At 56.9% G+C, this 3,501-nt stretch overlaps 1 protein-coding gene across 1 annotated transcript; it reads left to right on the top strand.

Moving 5' to 3' along the window:
- Positions 1 to 57: 57 nt before the first annotated feature.
- LOC113980873 (U4/U6.U5 tri-snRNP-associated protein 1-like) lies at positions 58 to 3,233 on the top strand (the record flags this gene model as incomplete). Its single annotated transcript, XM_027708094.1, has 4 exons — positions 58 to 197; positions 1,383 to 1,571; positions 2,299 to 2,420; positions 3,058 to 3,233. Coding segments are annotated over 4 exons (627 nt in total), but the record flags the coding sequence as incomplete, so codon positions are not given.
- Positions 3,234 to 3,501: the final 268 nt, after the last annotated feature.

The raw sequence follows: 3,501 nt of genomic DNA, 5'->3' as shown, positions 1-3,501 counted from the left end.
CTGGAGGAGGGTGAGGATGTGTCCCCTGGGTGTCCCCTGACTGTCCCATGTCTCCAGGGGTGCTGGATGAGGGTGAGGACGTCCTGGAGCAGCCCACCCTGGCAGCCCAGGAGCGGGCGCGGGAGGAGCTGGAGCTGCGGCGCAAGAAGCCGCCCTACGTCCCCTACGAGGAGGAGGAGCCCGGCCCCGCCCCGCAGGTCTGGCCCCGCCCCCTGTCGCGACATAGCCCCGCCCTTTATCGCGTTATATCGTGGCTCTTCACGCTGTATCCCGAGATATATCGCGATAGGGGCAAACATCAGGACGTTTTGCTCCGGGCCATCGATATGACACGATATCACGTAATGTATGTCGCGACACGCTACGATATATCGTATGTCGTGTGCTATCCTACAGCGTAGTATCGCATTGGATCTCATGTTATATCGTGATATTTAATGATGATCCTTAATTTATTGCATCACGGGCTGCGATATCGCGATATATCATATTGTGTATGTGATATCGCAATGTAGTTCATTATATGCTACGATATCGTGATGATATCGCACCGTGTGCTGCGATATCGCGATATGTCGCGTCGTGTTGTGTTGTGTGGTGCCCTGTGGTATCCCGGGATATATCGTGAGATATCACGCGGTGTCTTGTGATGTCATATCGTGTGATATCGCACGCTATAGCACGTGTATGTCACGATATATCGTGTCATACTACGTGATTTTGCCTATTCCAGCAGATATATGTCGCGATATGCCGTGTTGTACCACACAATATTGTTGATATGTCTCTTGCGTTCTATGTTTTATTGGGTGACATCCCATGATGCGCCACGTATCAGGTGATATATCACGATATATCCTCTTATATCGTGATGTATTGTTTGATATGGTGTTATATCGCCTCTTATCTCATGATATATCGTAACATATTTCCTTGTATTGTGATATATTGCTTGACATCACACTATATCGCCGCCTACCATGGGATAGATCATGTTATGTTCTCTTATATCGCGATGTATTGTTTGATATCGTGCTATGTCTCTGCTTATTTTGTGATATATCACGATATATCTCCTTGTATTGTGATATATTGCTTGATATCGTGTTATATCGCCGCTTATTTCGTGATATATCACGATATATCTCCTTGTATCGTGATATATTGCTTGATATCACGCTATATCGCCGCCTATCATGTGGTATATCACAATATATCGCCTCGTGTCATGATGTATTGTTTCATATTGTGCTATATCGCTGCCTATCATGCGATATATCACGATATATCCTCTTATATCACAATGTATTGTTTGATATCACATTGTATCACCGCCTATCGCGATAGGTCATCTGATATCGCGATATTTCCCCCCCCCCCAGGGCCCGAAGGCGCCGGCGCTGTTGGCCAAGTACGACGAGCCAGCGCCGCGTCCGTCCTTCCGCCTCGGCCCGGGGGGGACCCAGGACGGGGGAGACCCCCCGAAACTGCCCCCCCCCGGCCCCGCCCCCCAGAGCCTGGAGCTGCCCCTCCCCCACCTGGCGCCAGAGTACCTCACCCAACAGGAGATGGTGGGAAACGGGGGGGATTTGGGGGGGTTGGGGCGTTTTGGGGGGATTTGGGGTATTTGGGGGGGATTTGGGTGGGGTCTGGGGGGGGTTGGGAGATTTTGGGGGGATTTTAGGGGGCATTTGGGGCACTTTGGGGGGATTTTAGGGGGGAATTTGGGGGGCTCTGGAGTGTTTTGGGGGAGGAATTGGGGGTGTTTGGGTTGATTTTGGGGGATATTTGGGAGCGTTTTGGGAGGGGTCTGGGGGGATTTGGGGCATTTTGGGGGGATTTTTGAGGGGATTTGGGACATTTTGGGGGGATTTTAGAAGGGATTTGGGATGTTTTGGGAGGATTTTAGGGAGGATTTGGGGCATTTTAGGGGGATTTTAGGGGGAATTTGGGGGGTTCTGGGGTGTTTTGGGGGAGGAGTTGGGGGATTTGGGACAGTTTAGGGGGCATTTGGGACAGTTTAGGGGGCATTTGGGACAGTTTAGGAGGGATTTGGGACAGATTAGGGGGGATTTGGGACAGATTAGGGGGGATTTGGGACAGTTTAGGGGGGATTTGGGACAGTTTAGGGGGGATTTGGGACAATTAAGGGGGGATTTGGGACAGTTTAGGAGAGATTTGGGACAGTTTTGGGGTGTTCTGGAGCGTTTTGTGGGGTATTTGTGGGGTCTGGGGATTTTTGCGGGTGTTTTTGGAGGGCTGTGGCAGGATTTGGGGTGTAACTGGGGTCCCCCCCAGGCCGTGACGTTCCGGAAAACGCGGCGTCGGGTGAAGCGGCTGCGCAAGAAGGAGAAACCCCTGAGGGCCGACGACCTGCTGGCCCTGGCACCCGGGGACACTCGGGGGGACTTTGGCTCCAGGTGGGACTGGGGGGGTCTCCAGGGACACCTGGGGGGGCTTTGGATCCAGGTGGGACTGGGGGGGACCACGCGGTGGGACTTTGGGTCCAGGTGGGACTGGGGGGGGTCTGGGGGGTCCCCAGGGGGTCCTGGGGGACTCTCAGGGGGACTTCGGGTTCAGGTGGGGCTGGGGGGGACCTGGGGGGTCTCCAGGGACACTCAGGGGGACTTCAGGTCCAGGTGGACATGGGAGGGACCTGGGGGGTCCTGGGGGGCTTGGGATGGGGTATTGGGGACACCTGGGGGGACTTTGGGTTCAGGTGGGGTTGAGAAGGGGTCTGGGGGGGTCTGGAGGACACCCAGGGGGGATTTTGGGGCCAAGGGGGGGGGGGGGGGAGGGTCTGGGGGGTCCTGGGGGTCTCCAGGGGGACTTTGGCTCCAGGTGGGGATTAGAGGGAGTCTGAGGGGTCTTGGGGGGGGGTCTTGGGGGGGCTGGGAAGAGTCCTGGGGGAGGGGGCACAAATGGCTGCTGGGGGGGGTCCCAGGGGTGTCCTGGGGGCACCTGTGGGGGCTGACGGGTGTGGGGGGGTCTTTGGGGTCACCCCTTGGGGCTGGGGGGGGGTCCAGCAGCCCCTAATCCCCCCCTAAATCCCCCCAGGTCCCGCGGGCGCGGCAGGCGGGTGCAGGAGGAGGAGGAGGAGGAGGGGGCAGGAGGGGGGGACCCCGAAAACCCCCCGAGCCCCTCCCAGGACCCCCCCCCAGGAGGAAACCCCCCCGAGCCCCCCCTGCCCTCGGACGACACCCGCACAGAGAACATGGACATCAGCAGTGATGGTGGGACTTGGGGGGATTTGGGGGAATTTGGGAGGGATTTGGGGGGGATTTGGGGGGTTTGGGAGGTTTGGGGGGATTTGGGGGGTCTGGGGGGATTTGGGGGCGTCTGGGAGCTTTGGGGAGTCTGGGGGTGTTTGGGGAGTCTGGGAGGATTTGGGGGAATTTGGGAGGATCTGGGAGGGTTTGAGGGGGATTTGGGAGGGTCTGGGAGTTTTGGGGGTTTTGGGGAGGTGTGGGAGATTTGGGAGGGATTTGGGGGTGGTTTGGG

Source organism: Neopelma chrysocephalum, unplaced genomic scaffold (genome assembly GCF_003984885.1).
Source record: "Neopelma chrysocephalum unplaced genomic scaffold, ASM398488v2 Primary Assembly neopelma1_95489, whole genome shotgun sequence".
Lineage (NCBI taxonomy): Eukaryota > Metazoa > Chordata > Aves > Passeriformes > Pipridae > Neopelma > Neopelma chrysocephalum.
The sequence above is the reverse complement of the archived record's forward strand: the minus strand, read 5'-3'. Positions and strand labels throughout refer to the sequence as shown.